Here is a 20,545-nt window from a genome sequence, read left to right on the forward strand (position 1 = left end):
GTTTCTAGTGCAACTGGTAGCCTGAAAACCTGGCCCTGATAGGCTCATAGGCCAGGTGGAAAACAGATCTCAGCACTCACTATTTTTAATCCTGTTTTTTAAAGTAATCTCAGGCTATTTGGGAACCAGAGTCCTGATCTGTGTAAGCGTAGAATTAGCTGGGCTACCTGTGGCCAGGGAGTGAGGACCAGAAGCACCAGGTCAGATGAATGGTCTGTGGGGTCAGTACCCTTCCTCCCTAGCTTGCTCTCTAGAGCAGAGCAATGGCCCCACTGAGTGCTGTGAGAGAATGGTCTGGCTAGTTCAGCAGCCAATGCCGGAGGCTTCAGAGAAGGATGCAGTCCTGCTGCTGTACCCATGGCAATTACCTTCTGATTTATGGTACAATGCACCTGTTGCCCCTCCTTGTCCCTACATCTTGCGGGGGAGGGTCACTTCAGTGCCAGGCCTATGGCCCACCCCTCTGGAACCCAAAGCTGTGGTTGTCCTGAGATCTAATTGCTCTCTGTCTTGGCTTCCCTGTCATGTAGGGAGACAGCAAGTTCCCATGTGAGCAGCTGACTCCTGGCCAGCCCTACTCTCCAAATATTTGTATATCCCATTACTGTTTACATACACGCCTGTTCTTCAGAAGTGTCTCCTTCCCCCACCCCCTCCTGTCCCAGAACAGTGGTAGGCTCCTGTTACCACCTAATTAAATTAGAGAATAGTCATGCTTCCACGGAAGTAACCCAGTCTGTCTCACGTGGCAGCCGAGCCACAGAGAAACAAGGGGAGAAGAAGAGGTTCCTAAGTGATTCTTGAGTGCTGCCACAATAGGAACTCTAAGCTGCCGGCTTTACAAGGGCACCTAGCTGATGGATAGCGGGGGTTGGCTGCACTGTGGGGCTGGGGAGGAGGATATTGTCTGGGAAGGCTCTGGGGCTCTGCTTTTTGGGGGGACTTTAGCCTCTGGGTATAGCAGGGGTCTGGGAGTAGGAAGGTATGGGAGGGACTGATAGCTGGCTCAGTAGCAATGGACACAGGGCATGTCCCCCAGGCTCCAGAAGGGTGTTAATATGCCTTCACCTTGTCCGAATCCCTCTTCAGCTGGGCATTGCTCCAGGAGGTGTAATCCCTACCACACTGCTCTGGATGTGCCTGCTGGAACAGACGGGGCATGGCATGTTGGGAGCTGGGCTCTTTTGCATGTCTGGCCATAAGTGTCCCTTTGGAAGCTGAGCACACGAAATCTGGTGCCAATGACATGGGACTTGCCCAAGGTTCCCCCAGGGAGTTGATGGTAGAGCAAGAATGAACCCAGCTGCCCTGAATCCTGGTGCAATGCCTCAAGCACAAAGCCATCCTCTTTCCCAGGGTGGGTGCTGCACTGCTGGGGATTTGTTCCTGGGTACATGGGAAGAATCCTGTCCTGGCTGCAATGAACCCTAGCACAGCATGGTTAGAGACACAACTGTCCCCTGGATGGGTGTGAGCCATGGCTCCCATCAAGTCACCCAACCAAGGGCACTGGGCATCTGGCTTCCTACTGATGGGCAGAAGCTTGCTGAGTTCACATCAGGTCTGGCAGGACAGTGGTTGGAGCCGGGCTAGGAAGATGAGCCCAGCGGTGGTGGTGGTGGAGTCCAGCAGGCCAAGTTGCAGGGTTCTGGGGTGCTCAGTCCTGTGCAAGTGAGATGGGAACTGGCTGCTCTTTTAAAACAGGAGGTGAAGGCCACAAGCTGCAGGGGTGAGTCTGGGAGGGAGGGGGCTCGAGACTGTCAGATGGGATGTGTGGCAAGGTAAGCCCCTGGCATAGGGTGCCTTGACTTTCAATGAGGTTAAGTTGTGAGGGAAGGAGCCAGGTATCCTCAGTGAAAGCAGATCTTTGGGATCCCCTTGGACCTATGTGCTTGTGAAGAAACACTTTCCTTTGTTAGCCACCCTTTCTCCTCTTCCCTGCCTGTTACGCCTTTGGGCCCTGAGCAGCCAGTGTGCTACGGTGGTCCCATTACATCACGCTGGTACAAGAAAGGGGTGTGTCTAAAGCTTCCCAGCCTCTCTGTGCCTCTATGAATGGACTGTGGTGGAAATGCCCGTCGGGCCCTGGGCTTCCTGGGTTGCTGCATCATAGCTTTATCCCAATGTGCCATGCAGCAGCGCTGTGCAATCTGACTCTCTGGCCTTTCTAGGATTACATCCTCCCCTGCTTTGGATGGGGAGAAACCCAACAGTCAAATGACTAGGAGCATCAATGTCAGGTCCTCTAGCAACCCTTTCCCCTCCCTGTGGGTTCTCAACTTCCAGCCTCACCTTCAGATACTTCATGACTCAGATATGAAAGAACTTAAATGCAGAGCGCCTCCTAAATCTAGAGGGAGGGACTAGCTAGTTTTCTTTTCCTTCCAGTGTGTTATACAAGGTCTTTATAGATCCTAGGTAATAATCTTCTCTGCAAATGCTCCTTTCCTCTGTCAAACAGAAATTGTCCACCCTCTTCCTGTATCTGGGGCTATGCCCGGGTTTCTCTCTGCCACTGTATGCAGAGTAGAGCAAGTCAGTCTTTCCATCAACATTCAGTTTTGCTGGAAAAACCCAATCTGGTTCTTGATTGGAAAACTGTAAACACAACATTTGAAAATTGTTTTTTGGTTAAAACATGCTCTTCAGTTTCATGCTTTGGTCAAAAACCCCAGAGAAATTGTAGAGGGGAAACACCTGTTTAAGAGTTCTTCAAAATTTCCTACAAAAAATAACTGGCATTTTTCAATCAACTCTCCAAATTCCCTCCCATAGACAAACTGCATCCAGGTTGGAGTTGAGCAATACTTTACCCACGCCGGGCTAAGTGGGAAAGGCAAAGCTGACAGAACTTACTGCGTAGCATGACTCTCCCGAAGACGGTGTGGTCTCTATCCAGCGTGCTGCAGTTCCAGCGGTGGTGCCGGAACTGGTGTTGGCATTCCCGGATCCACTCTTTCGCTCCCTCCCCGACTGACTGCATGATATCGGGGTACCTCTGGCAGAGTTGCCGTTGCTTGTTGACTAATCCAGGGATGTTATCGCAGATCACTCTTGCCCCCAGTGCCCCGATGTACCTGTAAAAAGAGAACACACTGTGAAAAATCAGCACAGTACAGGCACTTTATTGTGTTCAGGGAGTGGGGTCCCATGGCTTAGAGCAGGGGGGACTCGGAGTCAGGACTCCAGGGTTCTATTCTAAGCTTTGGGAGGGGAATGAGGGTTGGTGTGTTAAAAACCAGGAGTCTGGACTCTTGCTTCAGCTCTGGCCCTGGGAGGGAAGAGGGGTCTACTGGCAAAGAGGGTGGGGCGGGACTGGAAGTCAGGTGTTCTGGGTTCTGTTCCTTGCACTGCCATTCACTCTGTATGATTTGCTCACACCATGGTAAGCTTGGTGTGCCCCAGTTCCTCTCCTTCTTGTGCTGCGTCTTGGATTATGCACTGGGCAGGCAACCGGCTGCTTCAACCTCCCCAGCCTTCCTCCCCTCCCTGCATGCCAGAAGCCATTCTGGGAGGGACTGTTTTGCTTCCTACTGGTGAAGCTGATATATATAGTCACTTGACTTATGATGACTGCTTTGGGAGAACATTGACTGGGGGCTAAGCCCCGGTTTTCCCCATCAGCAGGATGGCACAAAGGAACCACGACAGAGGGATGGTGGGTGGAATATGCTTCTGCAGCAAGGTGTGGGTGGGGGTGTGAGCACAAAGGTGGTGATTCTCTCCCCTGCCCCCCAGTTTCACGCCTCTGCTGCACACTTGCATCTCTTCCTACCTGGCTGCTTATTAAAGGTCTAATTTTTGCCATTTAAGAGTGGTGCACTCAACACAGAAGGGATTCAATCTTTATTTCCAGTGGCGTGAGCTTAGCCCCATTGTCTGATGCCAGGATGGGGAAAACAGCCTACAAGGATCTGTGTGCTGCTGGCAAGCAGACCCTTCTCCTTCGGAGGCAGTGCTCTCCTCATTGTACTTTATGGGAGACCTGGAGCGCTCTGCTTGGATTTGTATCAAATTCCCAGTGCTGTGATTAAACCAGACTGGCGGGGTGTAGGGGATGTTGCAGTGCTGAGCCATCAGGGACTCTGTCTAACAAAGTAACCCTGAGCTGCACCAAGCCCAGAATGGGAGGAGGGGAGCTGTGTGCTTGGCCTGAATTATTGCTGTAGGAAGCAAAGAAACCCGGGGAGCAGGTTCCCCTTCTGAGATGCTGAAGTCAGGTGCGTGAGGGAGGCAGTAGCTTTCAAAAGTGACATTTGTCTGTGAAAGCCTGCTGAACTTTCAGCTCAGGGGATAAGTTACTGTGGTGGCAGCTGATGGAACTGGCTGATATGCAAAACCCTCTAGCCCTGCCTGTCCCTCCTGCCACATGAATCCAGCTCTGCTGGCGGCTGCAGGATTTGATCGGATAGCTCTTTCCAGCCCAGAGCAGTGGGACAAACACATGAACCAGCATGGGCAGGACTTGATTATTACCATTAATTCATTTCTGCTCTGCAGCCCCTTGGGAGCCTAATCGAGGAGCAGGCCCCTCTTGTGCTAGGTGCTGTACAGACAAGCTAGAAAAGGGACAGTCCCTGCCCCAGAGAGCATGACCCACAGGGCTGACTGGAAGCAACAGCTGGATGAAGCAGACAGGCAGCACAGCGGTGGGCTGAGAGGCAGTGACATCAGAACAAACAGCATTCAGGGGTCTCAGCTGGCCACATGGAATAGGGTAGAAGCTCTGCAGTGTATCTTGGGGGTAACAGTGACCCTGGGCTCTAGAGATCCCAATTTTTGCCCCATTCTTTTGTGACACATTCAGGGGGTGGAGGGATCTGCCCTCAATAGCCACTGACAGTCTCTCCCCCTTTTTTCCTGCATATGGAAGCACATCCCAGAAATCGGCAGGGCAGCCCAGCCCCCTACTGCCAATCCATAGAAGAATCAAGATCAGTGGGTAAGGACCACAAAAAGCATTAAAATTGCTTTGTCTGCTCAGACTCAGGTCCATCTAGACCAGCCTCCTCTCTGCCAGGAGCCAGTGCCAGCTGCCTCGGAGGAAGGGGAAAGAATCCTGCACTAGCAGTGATAGTGATGACCTGCCCCTGGGGAATCTCTCTTCCCCTCACCCCCGATTAGCTAGAGGCTGACTCCTGGCCCCAGAGCAGGGGTGTTTATCCCTTCCAAAACACTTGGGTTTTAAAACCCTGAGTGCTGCTGTTCTGGACGTTCTCCATCCACTGGCAGCCCAGGCTCGTCTGTAGTGGCAAACATGCCTTTGCCAAACAAGCATGGTGTGTCCTCGGCCGCCGGTGCCAGTGCGCTCAACTCCCCCTTCAGCACCAGACTTCTCTGCTGACTCTAAAGCAACACAGACAATGGAGTTGGGTGTAGAATTTTCCAGATCTATCCAAAAGCCCTGCCTAGGTCCTTTGTTTACCCCAGCCAAAAGCAGCTGATCCTTTGTGCTTGGGAATGGGCTTTGCCACATACCACTGAGCTGCATTGCTGGCTGGAAGAGGAGAGCTTGGGGTGGGAGTCAGATTTTTTTCAAGCCTCTAGACTGGAAATAAGACCCTCCCTTTAATAATAAAAGCAATAAATGTGGGTAGTATTTCACTGTCTCTCTCTGGCCGTGCTCTATATCTGTCTCAGATAGCTGGCAGCCCCAGGAAAGCCCTGTGACTACAGAAAGGGAACAAAGGCTTCACCTCCCACCACCACCTTTTAAAAATATTTTGTTTAAATGCTGGCAGAAACACAAGGTCATCTCAGGCTGGAGCTGTGGATAATACACTCGGCTCCCCATGGCTTCGCAAGCCAGGGCTGTGCTGGCCAAGGCACATGATTTTTCGCAAGCCTGCTCATCAACCTTTCATCGGGCAGCAGCAGGGCAGGGGAGGTGGGGAGAGCCAACAGCAGCTCACCAAGTGATCACTACCAGGGGCTGGAGGCCATAACCGCTCCCTTGTGCTTTGCTCTAAAGGGAGGATGGGTTGTCACGGCTGCCTGGGGTGCAAGCTGGGTTCAGTTCAGCCTGCTCTGGGAGTGTTGCACTGAGTGCAGGGGCGCACACAGGAAGCGGGTTCCCCTCCCACGTTTACTCAGCAGGCAAGGGCACAGCTGGGAGCTCAGAGCTGAGCGGTGTGCTCTGCTCAGGTGCCCACCTGCAGGCTGGCCTGTTGCGGCTGATCGATCGATATGGCTTAAGGGTGACTTTCTGTGCGCTGCTAGCATGGGCCGGAGCCCAGTGGCAAGAAGCCATCGCATGGATGTGCAGCAGCGTGTGGCAGGGCTGGCTGGTTCCCCAAAGCCAGGGCAGGGCTCTCTGCTCCCAAAGCCCCTTGTTCCCCAGAACTTCAAAGGAAACTGAGGCTCCTCCCCAAAGCAGGGAAATGGGGCAGGAGGAAGATGGTGAGTCTGGCTCACCCGAGTGCCTACTAGCTCAGCCTGCTGGGGACGGGGGGAGAGACCATGTGGAGTCCACCAGGAGAGATGCTGCTTGTGGGCTAAGAGAGCCACTGTTTGCCCTGAGCTGGGAGGGTTCTGCTTAGGGACCGAACCACAGTCTTGTAACTGAGAGGTTCTTCCGGCTTCTGGGCTGCAGTGGGGGGCTCTGACTCTGTCGGATGATGGGATCAGTGTGGGCTGCGGGGGCTCTGAGACTAGTAATACATGTGTCCCCAAGAGAGATGGGGGAGGATGGAGAGGTCAGATCTGGTGTCTGCATCTTCATCTCTCTGGAACCAGTGACCACAGCGGAGGCCAGTGCTGGAGTCTCAGGAGAGACTGGGGGGTTGGCTGCAGCAATTGGAGAACAGATGCTCCGTCTCCATGGGCATGGGAAGAGGTGCCCGGAGAAGGAGGCATTACTAAGCAAGGCCTGAGAATATTCCTACTGCCTTCCTCCCAACTCCCCTAGGAGAACCTCGCCAAAGCACTAGGGGCTCTGGAAGATGCCCCAGGACCTGGACGCTCCCCACTCGCACCAGTCTAAGCTGGCAATGGCTTCACTGATGTCCCCAGAGTGATGGAGGTTGAAGCGGGTGTAAGCAAGAGGTGAATGGGGGCTGCTGGCTTGAAGACAACACCGTGAGCTGACAAAGGAGATGCTTTCATAGCAGGAAGCCATATCGCTAATGGCAACTGACTAACTTATCCCCGCAGGAAGCTTTGGTCACGTAGAATCCTCTGAGCAAGATAAACACTGGGCACTCCCTTTCTCATGCTGTGAGATAATTATTTCTGCTCTCCTCAGCTCTGCTGCCAAATAGCCAGATCACAGCAAATATTATTGGAAGGAGAAAGCGGGATGAGAGAACAGAGTAGGGTCACTGATTTCTTCATTTTTCCATGATACACCTTGCCAGCATGTCTGGCTCCCAGAGCTCCCTTTCCATGCTGTGTGAGTGCTATTTGCAGCTGTCCACAATCTGGAAGAAAGACAATGGTTTGATTTTTCTTTGCTGTCCTGCACCTCATGGCCATGTACACCTGTGCAAAGCAGGTGTACAATGCTACACAAGGAAGAGGTTGGGTTTGGTTGGGTTTTTTGATGCACCTAATTTGCCCAGATGCCAGTGACTACACAAGGTGCAGAGACAATGGAGAATCAAGCCCTGTATTCCAACGGCACCATGCAAAATTCTGTGATTTCAAAGTTTTTGGTCCATTTCAGAATGGAAATTCTTCAAAATTTCCCAGAAAACACAATTGCTGGGGGGACGGGAATTGTTTTGGGCTGATAAAATCAAAACGTTCCACTCATAATCCCAATTATTAAAAAATGGAACCAAGTCATTTTGAAACAGAAAACTGGAGCCTTCCTTTCTGAGAAGGTGGAGATGGGACACTGATATTACCAAAATGCTCTGTTTGGTTTGTAAAAGAGAATTTTAGTCTGACTCCTTTCAATGCTGTTTCGATAAATCTGCGTTTCTGATGGACCCCTCTGACCCCACTGAACCATCAGCCACCTCAGCTTGCAGTTGCCACTAGGCAGCCATGGAATTGGGGGATGGGAGGGAAGCAGAATGGTCCCAGCATGTGGAGATGGCCCAGGCAGGCTCTTCTGGCATGAGCACCTTTGAATGGGGAAGGGAGGTGAGAAGGAGCAAGGGGTGTGGGAACAGGGAAGACAGGTGGGTGTGGAGGAGAGATGTTGTCCAGGTGACCAGAGCAATGTCAGAGGCTATGGGGATGGGCTAATGTGAGGGTGTTGAGGTCTCTCAGCCAGGAGCAAGGCTGAGCAGTTCCTAGCCCCTGTGGAAAGAGCCAGGGAACCAGTGACAAGCCACAGAGGGAAGCAGGTGCCAGGGGAGGGAGATTATTTTAGCTGCTGAATATTGGAGAGGGAGAGTTGAGGAGGGCATGCAGGAGGCCAGGTGAGTAGGGTGAGCCAGTGGAGAGCTGGGCAGGGGGAACTAGGGGAATTTAGAAGCATTGCCTTTCTGCAAAATGGACACAAGGATAGCTCTATACTGACTGGGGGGCAGGCAGTGAGGTAAGTCTTACTATGGTTGGTTATTTCTGCCAGTGTCTCTTCCATCCCCAGGGATAGTGGAAAGGGAGCACAGCTACACCCAGTCTCGCAGGCACTAATCTTGGGATGTTGCTCTTTCCCTCAAGTTTTGCTAAATAGGAGACATACTTTGTGTAATTTTACGTCTGTGACTCCTGCACACGTGTGTAGTTTGACATGCTCATAGTCTCATGTCCCCTCTAGTGGCTGGTCGCATGGAGGGTAAGAGCCCAACTGCTGCCAGCTAAAGGAGTTAGTAGTTTAGCTCAAGTAGAGGTCAGGGCTGATGCTCTGCATGTGCAACACCTGGCGATGACATATCACTACTTTATGGCCTCAGTGCTACTCTTTACAAATAGCACACAGGAGACCCATTAGAGCAGCATCCAAACCTCCCATTTCTACAGAGCTCAGATCCCACTACTGCCAGGAGATGGCTGTGAGCCTCAAGGAGGATCATGGGAGATGCCAGGCTAATGTTGATTCCTACTCTCAGAGCTTCCACCTTCTGTTTGTTACTGTTTCCTTCAGGAGCAATTGGATAAGACACTCTAAGAGCATTGGCAATCTGAGTGCTAACTCCAGAGCTGAGGTTGCTCTACACACAGGCAAGTGGCTTTGAGAGCCGGAGATGTCAAGGAGGTAAAGTGGTTCTGACCTTCTGCTACTATTTTTTTTTCCCATGGGTAAATTTCTTACAAGCAAATCCAAATATGCAGTTGACGTGGGCTCTTTCTCAATTGCTTCTGAGAGCAGGCTCCTCCAGTGCAGAGGGAGAACAGAAGAGAACTGTCACATGTTGGCTTCCAGTTGTTTTTCTTGTTCTAAGAATCTGCTGACTTCTATCCTTATAAACAAGGAGAACCCTAAATTGCTTCTAAGATAAACACACAAACTGGAGGCAGACGCATCTGTTTACTCAACAGTATACATTTCCTTTTAACCCCCTACCAGCGAGTGTTCCTGTGTGGCGCGCACTCCAGTTCTTGAAAAATTCCCATGAGGGCTCATGTTCTCAGAAGGCTGCTGGCACTAGGTTGGGTCATTCAAGAGAGATTTGAATCCTTCATCACATCCCTGCTCTCCTGCTACAGCTATGAAATAAGGTCCTCAGGGTTATGGGCTTTCCTGCCCTCATCACTTCTCCTGAGGTTCTACGTTCAATTGCCCTGTGGATTAAGGGAGGAAAGACCCGTGTATTGCATGCAGGAATGGCTGCTGAGGTTTCCTGGGAGATGCAGCTCCCTGAATAAAGTTAGCTACAATGATCAAAGCATTCTTCTGTCAGCCTAGCTGTCTACAGTGGGGGTTAGGTCAGCATAGCTATGTCAGTGTCGTGTGGGGTGTTTCACACCTCTGACTAATGTATGTGTGAAACAAGCAGCACCCAAGCGCTAGGGTGACACTAAACAGCAGAGAGGAATTGGCTTATGGCTTCCTTCTCCAGCAAGATGCGTTCCTGTTACATACCTCCACAATCTGCCATGACCAGTCCCCAGGCTGACTGGAATGTTCTGGGAGCTGTGGCTGTGACTTGGGAGAGGTTTTGACACCATTATTCTACTTATTCACCAGGCAGTTGTTCTTTCTCACTACTTCCTGCTGTTTGTCCTGCCCCATTTTCATTGTATTTCATGAACTGGAGCTTTGCTCCAGGACAGAACTTGTCCCTGAGATCCTCTGATCCTTGTTTCTAACATGGGAACAAATTTGCCATGCCACCTGGGTGGCTGCAGTGACCACTGTGGTCTTGGGGGTGCTGGGGAGGTCAGGACAGACAGCAAACTTGTATACAGGATTTAGAACTGGTTATAAGCTGTCTCCAACCCAGACCGTGCACTTTGAGCTCCCAGTGCATACACACCCCAAAGGACTTGGCAAACACCCCATCAGCTCTTCTACCAGCTACCTATGGCTCCATCCTGCCCCTTCTCTTTTGCACCTGAGGCTGCAGCCAGCTCTCAGGGCTGTGCTGCATGTGAGACTATCAAGCCCCAGTCAAGGGAACAGCTGACCCCATTTATAGACTAGGCTCAGGTAAACTTCCTGTGTTTAAATGCCACAATTTCTCTGGGCCTGAATTAGAAATGAAACATTTTGTTCTCAGAGTTCTTTTGTAATGGGGACCTGGGCAGCCCTTGCTTCTCATTCTGCAAAGGCCAGCAGCAGTGAGTCCTATGCTACCCTCAGCTGTACCAGCCACGTCCCAGCCACCCTCTGTAGAGGCAGGACAGGGTCTCCCCATCTCTGGGTTGAAGTGGGACTTATGGTGCCGAGGCCATGGGGGAGCTGCTGTATACAAGGAATAGGGTTTCAAGCAGACCCAGCATGCTGAGGCCATGAGCAAATATACCAAATATTCCAAAGAACTGGGAATATTTGCTGTGAAATAAATTTAATTTTTGCTACATGAATGGATTTGAAAAGCCTGCATCCATTAACTTGCCTCACTGATATCTAGCAATAGGCATGTGGCCAGGAGGGTTATGAGACCCTGGTAAAAAATCACCAGAAAAACCTTTTCATTCTAACACTGAACAAGGAACTTGGTAGCAATTGGGAGAATTGGCGACTCTTCTTCTGCGGTAGTGCAGAATCTTTTCCCCACCTCCCCCGGCAATGGCTTTCTGCTACAGGCTTACAGAAATGGCACATGGCTCCCCAGGGAGTGTGCAGGTAAGTTAAAGTCAGCCTGCTGGGCTTAAAAGAAACCATTCTCCAGAATGCTGACAATTTTAGAATCTTCATGCCCCTTCTCCCTCCACGACTCGCTTTCGCCTAAGTGTGTGAACTGCTTCTGTATCACGCAGCCTGATTTATAGCCCTGCTTACACAGACAGACGACAAGCCTTAAGATGGCCAGTTGGGTTTGACCCTAGTTGCTCCCAATTAGAGCCCCATATTCTCCTGTTCCCTAGGAAAGTGCCTCCATTATCTGTATCTGTCTAAAGCCTCCCTGGGAGGAGAGCAGGTGCTTCTGCACTAGTGTGTTTATAGCACCAGTGTGCAGCTCAGGAGGAGCACAGCCCTGGTGCGGTGAGGGGTATCCACTGGGGAAATGGAGGCACAGGTTCAGGGCTGCAAGGCAGCAGCTACTGCCTTTGTTCCATAGGGGAGGGGGGGCTACTCAAAGGGTCGGCGGGAGGGGGCAGAGCTGCCAAGGGAGAAGGGGGAGTTCAGCTTAGTCTCCTCTTAGACATAACCCAGAGGACATCCCAGCTTTTACTGTTTAAAAATCAAATCCGCTCCCAAAACACCACTGACTTGGCACACTGAAAGCTGCTTGTAGCAATGGCCTGCAGATTCTGTGCCTGCCTCTCTTCCCCAGCTCAAGCCTGGGAGCACAGGGCTTGTTACAAGTGAAACAATCCCCTCTGCACCAACAAAAAGGAAAACCATTTAATGATGTTAATTAGTGTAAAAAAACAAACCCAAAAACCTAAGCTGGGCCACAATTTTCGTACAGATAACCCCAGCCCCAATAGTCCGGGTAAAGAAGGCAAATTGTTTCTTCCCCAATGGCCAGTTCAGTCTAGTCTGGGAGGACTTATGGATTTCCCCACTAATGCTGAGCTCTCGCATAGCAGCATCCATGAGTAGTGCTTTCTACCATCTCCACTTGGCTAGGAAACTCCACCCCATCCTGGCAGACACTGACCTGGTCTCAGTTATTCTGGCTTTTTGTTATCTCTCAGCTGAATTACTGCAATGGCGTACATGGGCATGAGGCCTCTGGCATGCAGGAAACTCCAACTAGTGCAGAACATGGCCTTGACTCTCCTCAGCAACACAGGCTTCTGTGAGCACATCACACCTGTCCTCTGCTCTCTGCCCTGCCTTCATATGGAATACTGGATAAAGTTCAAGGTTTGGTTTTTATCTTCAAAATGCTCCATGGCCTGGGCCCAGGAGATCGAAAAGACTATCTAAAGCTCTGGGACAAAGCCCATGGTCATCACCTACACTCCTCTGGGACAGTGGAACTTGCAACAAGGGAAAAACTTTTCAGTGTGAAACACAACTTCTTGTGGCCTGGTCCAAGGCTGGGGAATAAAACCCCTCCAGGAGCTAAGGGCTATCAGAAACCTCAGCACTCCAAGTGCATTGGCACACTTTTTTCACCTTCCCTTCGCTAACAAACACAGCAACAGGTGTGTAGCTATAAATAAGACACCCCCTACCAGAGCAAGGCACACCATGGCACATGCTTCTCCCCTTGGAGAGAACAAACAACGTGACGGATGTTAGGCACCAGGCGTAATGCATGGCTGGAAGATGCTTAGGTGCTCTGACGAGTATAAAATCCTGACTAGAACAGCCCTGCAGAGGCTCCGTCTGTCGCTGCCAGTCAGCAAAGCAGAGCATCTCACTGTCTGAAAATAATTAAGTTTGTCCCCTGACTCATCACGGGAAACTTCTGCTTTTCTGGTGCTCTGGTGGAAATGCTTGGGCTCTTACTTCATGGCAATTGTAAAGGGCTTTAATAAAATCAAGGCGGCTCTGGGGTGAAAAGGACGGTCATGTTTATGGGACAGGCTGCTAGTTTGAAAGCAAAAATATTTCCTCTTCCTAGTGTGGTGTGGGGATTGAATCACTGCTAGAATACCAACATGACACGAGCTGCTCCTCCGGAATATCGGAGATTCTCCTTCTCTAACACAAGCCATGTGCTCTGAGCATGCAGGGAAACTGTCCAGGCCTCCCCACGACTGACCTTGCAACAGTCAAGGTCATTATTCAGGGCTCTGGTAGTGATCTGATGGGAGCAGAGAGCGAGAATAATAGGAACCTCTACCTGCCTTTAGGATCCACACAGCCTAATGCTCAGAAGCACAGGTTTCCGTGGGGGTGGGGAAATGCATTTTTGTCAAATTGGAACATTTTGTGGCAGTGTTGATGTCTTTGATTTTAGATGGGAGAAAGTTGAAAGGAATCATTTTGGCTTTTACTTTATTTTGCTAATGTCTGTTTTTATAGAGACTTGTATGCTAAATATTCATTTAATATTATGAATGCATTTTACATAATGTTTTGACATTACCTAAGTGAAACATGTTTACCTCAAATGTTTCAACGTTTTTCATTATTTCCAAATCATAATATTTTTGCAATTTGTTTCACAATAAATGTCAATTTTGAAGGGTCAGGATTTGCCCTGGGAAGGTAATTCCATTTTACAACCAGCATTATTGCATTTAGGGTTGCACCAGTTCAATGGAAGGTGCTGTTTTTGAACTGATTTCACTTGGTTTAAATTACTTAAATAGGGTGAACGATTTAAGTTAAGGGTGTCCACATGGATTTGCACTAGTAAAACTAAGCTGGCTTTTAAACTCCTCTGTAGTTAACCGATGCACCTCTGACTATACGCAAGGCCTTAGAGCCCCTGACTTCAGCTCAGACACAAAGGGTGCACAGGCTGCCGGCTCCGGCATGGACAGAGCCAAGGCAGAAGGTGCTAGCTCTAGTTCTCAGTAGTGCATGGAGAGGTCATGACTGCAAACTGACGCCAGGATAAGATTTGCTCTTCCTGCAGCTGCTTTCATCCCAAGAGCTCCCAAGGCATCTTGCAGACTATCCACTATCACCCAGATTGAACAGTGTGCACAGCAGGGCAGTCAGGAGGGGATATTTTGACCAAGGAAAGCAGAGTAAAGCCTAACTCTGAAAATATCCATGTCGGAGCTAATCCAAAGCCTGCTGAAGTCTGTAGGAGACTTTAGATTGACTCCTTTGGAACAGGCGCTTAGGGCAAACTGGGCTTTAAGACCTGCTCTGAAAGGTCCAGCACAGAACGATGGAGTGGGTGGTGCCTTTACACACAAGTACCTGGCACTCAACTTTCCTATACTCCCTTAAGACAGTTTGGAAGCTCTGAATTCCCTTGTACCCCTTCAGTATAGTCACCTCTTAGTCACAAGCTGCAGCTTTGGCAGCTGCGGGTAGACTGGATCAAGCAAAGAACTGCTGGCAGCCTTATCCTGTAGCTCTCTGCAAAGCAGTGTTCACAGGCTCAGAGCTTGACAAGGCTTTGTTAAAAGCAGCCAATCCATTGTTCCTGGCCCACGCATCAGACACTCTTCCCCCATTCAGTACCCTGCTCTGGCTGTTGGATGCCTGTCCTGTGTCACGCTCCCACCTATTATTACTCAGGCTAGTAGGCTCAGCATCATTTGGAAGAAATGCTAAGCATGTAATCCCTCTGCTAAGCAAACGGTGCCATCAGAACCTCTTCAATTGAGTTATAACCCCAGTCAAACATGACTTGAGCACAGGATATCTTAGCTGCTGGGGGAATGGATAAGTGCTGGATTCTTTAAAGGTTTAATTCTGATCTCTGGCATATGGGCTGCTGCCAGCTGTATATGGGGCAACATACAAGGGCGTATTCTAGGATTCTATTCTGGAAGGGACAGGAGTAAGGGCAGGAGCAGGGGAGGTTTTGCCCTGCTGTAATCTCTTCTGTGGAGGGAAGAGACTGGGGTCTCCAGGCCCTCAACACAGCACACAGACAGTAAAGTAGGCCACAAAAATCCATAAGTGACAGGTTGATCCTGAAGCCTCCAAAGTCCTGACAGCTGTGTAGCTAGCTTCCAGATTTTGTTCTCATTCTCTGCCTCTTCTCCAAGACTGGCAGTGTTACGATGGTTTTTGTGAGGGGGACATTCTCCCCCCCCCCGATGGGGGGGAGAGTGCAAGTACCCACTAGAGTGAATACCCCCCTTAGAGGGTACCCTGTACCTTGCAGAATCAGCCCTAGGAAGTAGTCTAGGGCCACAAATTCACTTCATATAGCAGACCCCCAAGCTGCCACTGGGCATCACTTCAGGTGGTGCTGGCCTGGGCTGGAAAAGATTTGCTCGTGTAGAGGGGAAACCTCTGCATCTCATCTCTGACCTTTCCAGCTCCCCTGTGGAATCCCCCTTGGTTCTCAGTTGCTCTAATACCCAGTGCTCCCACGCATGCCACAGTTAGGTGGACCTGCAGCAGGGTTCCCAGGTTCTGCATCCACTTAGTTTAAACATGAGCAAGATGCTCAGCACAGTGGCATTAGCTAGTTTAATATTCCATTTATTTCACACTGTCCCTGTGTGCCACTGACTCTTGCAACTTATCACAGAGAATCATAGACTTGGAGGGCCAATCCTCCTGTGCACTGAACCCTGGCCTAGCATGGTGCTCTCCGCTCCAGGAAGTGGGTGCTGGTGACTCAGTAGATGGGGCTCTTCTCATTGAATCATTATTGAACCCGTGCATCAGTGTGGTGCTAGAGGACACCAGGAGACTGAAGAGGTCTGTTTAGGTGAGATGTAAAATGGAGATCCTGGTCACTTTTGATTGCTAAAGAGTCCATGATGGGTTTTTTGCAAAAGCAGGGGGCAAATTCCAGACAGGATGACTGTTCCCTGGGCCGGTTTCACATGGATACTGTGGTTTTTTTTGTTTTGTTTTGTTTTTTTTCCTTTCCTGGCCCTGGCTACTGTGGGTACAGAATTTCTAGCTGACTGCAAAGCACTTTAGGATTCATTCATGGAGTCTAAGGCCAGAAGGGACTAGTATGATCAGCTGTTTGACCTCAAGGTGCTATATATGTGCACGATATTACTTTGTTTGTTATAAATCCTTAATATTTTATTAAGCTGTACTGGGAGTGGAGCCATCCTGGCCTGTTACAATTGTTAACACCTTGGAATGATTAACAGCCCTAATTTCCTTACTTAGAGCCACTGCTCTGCATATTGAAAATGCTGGTCTCACTTGAATAACTGCACAGCATTATGCTGTTAAATCTCCCAACCCCATTTAATTTGTGTGGTTTTTTCCATTCTTTGCTCTCTGGTCACTTTCTAAATTTTGTTTCCCCAGCCTTGTGGCTGATTCCTGATCAAAGCCCCCATTCCATGACCTCACAGCCCTTATGCCTGTGGTATCAAAATGCAGTTACTACAGAGAATTGTTTCATAAACAAGTGACTTGAAACTACTGGTCTCCTCTGGATCTGAAGAATCAAAGAGCCTGCCCCCAAGAACTGGCCAATGGCCTAGTGACACCCCATGTTGGTTGTGTGGGCGTGCTGTGGTGCCCGGAACCACAACTGAGCTTGGAGCTCTGTGCTCAGTGGGGTACAAACCCATAGTAAGAGATAATGTCGTCCCCAAAGAGGCACAGAGATCAGATGGGCACAGAGGTGAAGGGACTTGTCACAGCAGGTCAATGGCTAAGCTAGAAAATAGAAGCCAAGTCTCCTGAGTGTTGGGCCAAGGAATATTCTTGTATTGAAGAGAAGACACAAATGTGGTCTTAGAAAGCAGTACGGAATGGAAACAACCTCCCTTATAATGAAATCTAGCTCAGTACACGCTGAAAGTTGTTACAAAGGGTAGATCAGTATCTCTCCCATTTGATAGATGGGAAGCAAATACACTGAGGAACCTGTTTTTTCTGAGGTGCTGAGCACCTGCATCTCCCATCAACTTCAACTGGAGCTGAGGGTGCTCAGTACTCCTAATCCCTGGCTTCAGTGTGACTTGCACAAGCTCATACAATGAACCAATGCTGGAACCGGAGCTAGAAGCCAGGGCTTGCGAGTTCCTAGCCACTATAGTGTTTACACTGCTCAAGAGCTTGGATAAGGGCCTTTGGTAGCTCTAAAAGAGAGGATGGTCTGTGGTTCTAGCACTGGGCTGGGACTTAAATCTGGGGTGGATTCCTGGCTCTCTCAGCCTCCTCGTGTGACCTTGGACAAGTCACTTAGTCTCTGTGCCTCAGTTCCCCATCTGCAAAATGAGGAGAATAGTTCTCCCATCTGGTCTTGTGTATTTGGATTGTAAACTCTTCAGGGCAGAGACCTTTTCCTGTGTCTGGACAGAGCCTAGCACAGAGTCCTGATCTCAGTTAAGGCCTGGAGGCACTGCTGCAGTGACTATTAATAATGGGTTGTAGATTTGTAAGAGTAACAGATGAGTTCCCCCCCACACCCTCCTTTTTCTTCAGTGAAATACCATCTAGGTAAAGGTTCCTCTGAAGATGAACCAAGAAATACAATTCGAGCAGATTGTGTGCAATGACTGAACCCATCTGTTGCAATAGGTTCCCACCAACACTGGAACTACTCCACAGGCCAGAGTTCATTTTTAGCTGGGTTTGCCTTAAAAACAAGAACCACTTATTTTTCAAAAAAGCCATTGTTGGACAGCGAGCATTAGAGCACTTCAGCATAAACAAAAGGAGGATTTGTGGCACCTTAGAGACTAACCAATTTATTTGAGCATAAGCTTTCGTGAGCTACAGCTCACTTCATCGGAGCTGTAGCTCACGAAAGCTTATGCTCAAATAAATGTGTTAGTCTCTAAGGTGCCACAAGTCCTCCTTTTCTTTTTGCGAATACAGACTAACACGGCTGCTACTCTGAAACCTGTCACTTCAGCATAAAGACGTCCTGGTTTGTGACCCCCAATTGCTATCATTCAGCAGTGATGTGTATGTGCTTCCTTTTATCTGGAGAGTCCATTTCCTAGGAACCTGCCTGTTGCACCCTCCTTCCCCTCAGCCATGCGGGATGAGACTGGGTAGAAAGGAATGGCTCTGTAGTTTGCTGCAGGTGTTGTGGAAGAGAGAAGCAAACCACAGTGCACTCTGCATAAGGCAGAGCTATGTGGAGAGCTGCTGGGACAGCTGCTATCTTGGCAGATGCACTGGAGATTTAACCAGGGACCTCCAAGCTAAAAGCATAATCTGCTACAGTGTGGGCCAAAGCTGTCTGGGGGGGCTGTAACAGATCCTTTGCCAATCAGCATAGAGGGAACCCTCGAATATACCCTCACTAGAGGGCTACACTGACTGTAAGAATCAGTTTGAAGGTTGACTTTATGCCAATGACTTGTTTCTACTGAATGTCTGACTTGACTGCCTGTCTTGGGTACTGCCAGTCTGCCCCAGTAATGATCTTTGGGATGCATCTTCATGGGGATTTAAACAAAATTCCATTGTGAATATGATTGGTGCTAGCGCAGGATCTCCCTTATTGTATCTGTGGTTTTAAAGGAACCCAAGTGGCCCCTTGTATCCCATGAGCTTCTGAGCCAGGGAATGAGCTTGCTTGTTTTATCTCTAAGGAGTTTGATGCCTCACATCTGTTCTGGTGCCAGACGAAATTAAATATTTGTAATTTCCGAGGATTGTGGTTAGCATTAAACAAGTTAGCTAAGGAGGATTGTGTGGCTCTGAGTTTATAGGGGGCTGGGGCATGTGTGTGAGGGTTGGGTGTCTGAGGGAGAGGGGGGCACATGTTTGTGTACATTCTTCTTTAACCAAACCTTTATTTTAAAATGACTTTCCACACTCCAGTAACCAAGCTCTCAACAGCGAGTAAACTCTACTAAGTTATACACCACATTTGTTTGTTGCATAGTTTATATAGACAAGCAACATTTGTCTAATCTGCCCCAAATCTTTCGAAAGAAATTTGAGGCTCATTGTGGGGCCTGATCTTCTCCTTCATACAATAGTCCCACTATCGTGTATAGGATTAAGCACTGCAGTAAGGTTTTGCAAAGTAGGCTGTATCCCAGAGCAGAGACTGGGAGCAACTGGGCTTCCCCAGTCCTGGAGTCATTTTGTATATGAAGCTGGCTTCCTTACACCAGTGCGTGCTTATGGGCAAATGTGACTTAGAGATTTTTGCCCTCAGTACTCCTTTTTCAATTTCAGTGATCAGCTGGTATTGGGTTGAAAGTAACACTTTATAGTTTGGAGGCTTTCTACAGGAGTCTTTATACATGACTTTCTTTCTTCCTGCTGTGGCTAGTTAACACAATATACTGTGATGCTTGAACTGCACTGAGTAACACAAACCCGCATGTGATGGCACCACAAACTTTCACAGCTCTTTGCGAACTCTGAGTGAGCCCATGTCATAATTTGAACTTGAGCTTCTGTGGTAGTGTAAATAACAAATATTCAGAGCTACAAGCTTTGAACAAACACTGTTTTCAACTAACAAAGTTTGCCAATTCCTGGAGCTTTGGTGAAGCAATGTGGGCCTGCCTGATGTCACTGAAAATCCACAATTTGCTGTTTAGGTGAAGCATTTGGTTGATATTTCCTTTCCATGCACTGTTGGCTGAACTGACCCGGTTCCTTCAATTAAACTCCTTTAAAAGTTGACTGGGAAAAGGAGATGCATTTTCTCTAGGGCACAAGCATATTGTGTCAATCCCTAAAGGGTTTTGGCAATAATAAAAATGAGTGATGATGCACCACCAGAAGCATTTACTGTAATATCAATGGCACAAAAGATGTGCTTGCGACCCTATCTAGATCACGAGGAAGATAGCATTCAAAGAAAAGCTGGCCAGAACACTTTCTGTGAAGTCATTTCATCTAAATATGCTGAAATATTTCAAGGAGATACAATGGTTTCAACAAAGTTTTCATCAGGAATGTCTGAGGTCCAGGGCTCACTGGTCACATCTGGCCAGAGACCTGAACTGTGAACACCTGAGCATTTCAGACCCAAACCAGCCATTTTCACATAATTGTGTTGCAAAAAAACATTTGAAAGGTTTTCTTTGTATTTCAGTGTGGAACAAAAACAAATGTGGAAACCTCAATGTTGTGCAATAGAATTCTTTCCCCAGCCAGCGCGGAGTTAGTGCTAATACCCACACAGGGTTTTATCACCTGAAGGCCATTCCTGGTTCTGCAAAACCCCATCCCTAGAGCTATATTCTGACAGAACAAAAACTGCCAGCCAAGAGGGGCATCTTGAGAGCGTGGGAGATGGCTCTTAAGAGCTAGATGGAGCTTCCCCAGAACGCATGCTACACATGCTCCTAAATCTAATGAAGTATTTACTCCTATCAATTGGAAAGGGGGAGAGACCTTTAATTGTAGACCTTCAGAGATCAGATACCATGGTGATGGGGATGCCCATAAGAATCTGGATACACAACTTAGCTGTTATCTGTCACTAAAATGGAAAGGTCCATACCTGCCATCTCCTGGGAATCCCTTAGAATTCCCAGTATCTGAGTGACA

At 48.9% G+C, this 20,545-nt stretch overlaps 1 protein-coding gene across 1 annotated transcript in view; it reads right to left on the minus strand.

The window, feature by feature from the left end:
- The window catches only part of WNT2B (Wnt family member 2B), a 42,220-nt gene that overhangs the window by 15,309 nt on the left and 6,366 nt on the right, over positions 1 to 20,545 (minus strand). The window contains exon 2 of the mRNA XM_074936257.1: positions 2,857 to 3,077. Within this exon, the coding sequence (XP_074792358.1) occupies positions 2,857 to 3,077 (221 nt within the window). The remainder of the gene's footprint in view (positions 1 to 2,856; positions 3,078 to 20,545) is intronic.

The sequence above is a fragment of the Natator depressus genome, chromosome 21 (genome assembly GCF_965152275.1).
Source record: "Natator depressus isolate rNatDep1 chromosome 21, rNatDep2.hap1, whole genome shotgun sequence".
Classification (NCBI taxonomy): Eukaryota; Metazoa; Chordata; order Testudines; family Cheloniidae; genus Natator; species Natator depressus.